Source organism: Primulina huaijiensis, unplaced genomic scaffold, assembly GCF_012295235.1.
Source record: "Primulina huaijiensis isolate GDHJ02 unplaced genomic scaffold, ASM1229523v2 scaffold40647, whole genome shotgun sequence".
Lineage (NCBI taxonomy): Eukaryota > Viridiplantae > Streptophyta > Magnoliopsida > Lamiales > Gesneriaceae > Primulina > Primulina huaijiensis.
Window position 1 is genome coordinate 1 of NW_027359621.1, and position 2,536 is coordinate 2,536.

General features: G+C 27.0%; 1 protein-coding gene across 1 annotated transcript; it reads right to left on the minus strand.

Annotated features, from left to right (window-relative positions):
- Positions 1 to 657: 657 nt before the first annotated feature.
- On the minus strand, positions 658 to 1,023 carry LOC140969311 (cysteine proteinase inhibitor 1-like). The gene has a single exon (XM_073430624.1). It carries the CDS (start codon positions 1,021 to 1,023, stop codon positions 658 to 660), a length of 366 nt encoding a protein of 121 aa, XP_073286725.1.
- Between the last annotated feature and the right edge of the window lie 1,513 nt (positions 1,024 to 2,536).

Below are 2,536 nucleotides of genomic sequence, written 5' to 3' on the forward strand. Positions count from 1 at the left end.
GACCATTGTAGACTTTATTTTTTAAAAATAATAATTTTTTCATACAAAAATAATAATAAAATTAAAATATAGATTAATAAATTTGTTTTGCCCCTAATTAATGTTCATGATAGAGAGAATTGAAACAAAACTTTATTAAAAAAAAGGAAATCTTTAGTTGAAAATGGTCCAAATAGAAATGATGTCGTTATGATATAAACAACTATTTTTTATGAAAAACTAGGCATAATATGTTATTAAATTTAAGTTTTAGTTTGTTATCTTTGTTTTTTGTACTCTGTATACAAATAATTCATCTTCAAATATGATTTAATTACAATTTGACCTAGTCCACTAGCTAAGTTATCATGATCGAAACGAAAGGTCAATCTTCGAAAAACTTATAAACTTTTTGGGAGTTTAGAAGCGTGGTAAAAATATTATTATGAAATGTTTTAAATATGTTGTTTTTTGCAGGAATATATGTAGTTTGAAAAATAGTTGGATCACTTAAAATTATTTTTTTAAAATCTTATTTAGTATTTCTAAAAACTGCAATAATATAACATCCAAAAATTCAATGACAGAGATCTAAAATTATGTCCGAAAATATTTGTTTATATTAAATATAAAGACATTTTTATTCAGGAGACTAGCATTACATATATAATATAACCCTTAAACTTTCACGAAAGAGCTTAGTTCCCTGAAATGCTTCCAAGGCATATCCCATACCATAGCCTCGTAATTTCCTGGCGCGTTGCCGGCAGCCGCATCATTTGCGATGATGACCAATCTGTAGTTCGTACCCTCGACTACTTGGGTTTCACCCTTCACCACCTTTACAAACTTCAACTGCACGTTAGCCTTCTTGTTATGCTCCGATACAGCGAATCTAGCGATTTCCAACACATCATTCACGTTCGGAATCGGCCACCAGTTGCCAACGATGGCATTAGGCGAAATGGCCAAGGCTTGGTAATGAAATGAGGCCACCAATATCAAGAGGATCGCTTGGAGAAGAGGGCAAGATTTGAGTTGCATATTTTCTTTTGTTGTGAAGAATTTTTTGTGTTAGTTTCTTTCTTATTTATGTGGAAATAGGCAGTGATTCTGTGTAATTTATATAGCACTGCAACTACTTTGCAATTGTGTCATTTGACATATTTGCCCTCAGCTTTTGGTTGGTTGACTTACTTTCTACTCCAGATATATGTAATATGTATACTTTTAGATTACAATAATATTGTCATTATGCACACTTTTTGAGAACTATTTTGTATACAAGTGAGTCAATAATTATTTATTATAAAATTAGCATATCGATACACTTTGTGTGTAAAATAATAGATAAAATTTAAATTTATATAATTTAAATCAAAATTTATTTATTTTTATAATATAAAATGAATTGAAAAAAACTATTACTGAAAAAGGTATATATTAGAAATAAATAAAATACAATTATAAATGGTAGATTGTGTTAAATAACTATTAATCTTTACTACTCCAAAATTGAGGATGCAATTTCAAATTGAGAGTATTTTAGGTAAAAACAAAAAAGGCTTCACCAACATATCAAATTGTTTTGCACATACGTTGTATGTATAATGGAAAATTATAATTTCAAAAAATAAAAAAAAAGATAAAATTATATTTTTGGTCGTGTAACTTGAATGTTTTTCATATTCAGTTATGGAATCGGTCAATTCATATTTGTAATCCTCTAGCTTGCACATATTTTTCAATTTTAATCATTTTTTACGTTGCAACATCCATGTCTACTATGTATCATCGTCACGTCATTAATTTTCTAGGACACACCATCATATTCAGGTGACATATCTTTATTTTCCCCTGATAAGTCAACACTCAATTGAAAAAAATGTGTAAATTAGTGGACAAAAATTATAAATTGACGATTAACATGACAAAAAATGAAAAACATGCAAGTTATACAACAAAAATTTTAATTTTCCATGTGTATAAAATAATGTTTACAATATATAATTATATATTTTAATTCATATTTTTTATTTTACCATCTAAACTAAATTTAATTTTTTTTATAACAATAATATGTATTATAAAAAAATAAAATATAATTATAAATGATAATTTTAAAGAGGTATTTTAATTTTACTCTTTCAAAATAGGAGAAGAGGTTTAAAAAATGTGGATATTTTAAGTATAGCAAAAAGGCTTCTTCACCGTCTTCAAAGGTAGTGTCCGAGTTGATNTAAAAAAAAAAAATAATAACTTCTTCACCATCCACGCCATTTATTTTTAAGGGATATGCATTAAATTGTAGTTAAAGCCTTTCTTGCCTTTTAGAAAGATTATAATGAAGGAAAGTGGGGAACTAAAAAATAATGACTTCTGTTTGAACAAGTACTTTAAAAAATTTTAGTGTTTTATAAGTGAAAAACTTAAATTATGTGTGTGTATAAGATTTTAGTAAAACTGTTTTGAAAAATATTGTAGGACTGAGCGTTTGGCGCTTTACCAAAAGTTATAGTATGTGGTAATGATATAACTCAAATCTTTTAAGTCGCAC

Coding starts and splice junctions, on each gene's coding strand:
- LOC140969311 (XM_073430624.1), bottom strand. CDS start 1,023: ATGCAACTCAAATCTTGCCCTCTTCTCCAAGCGATCCTCTTGATATTG.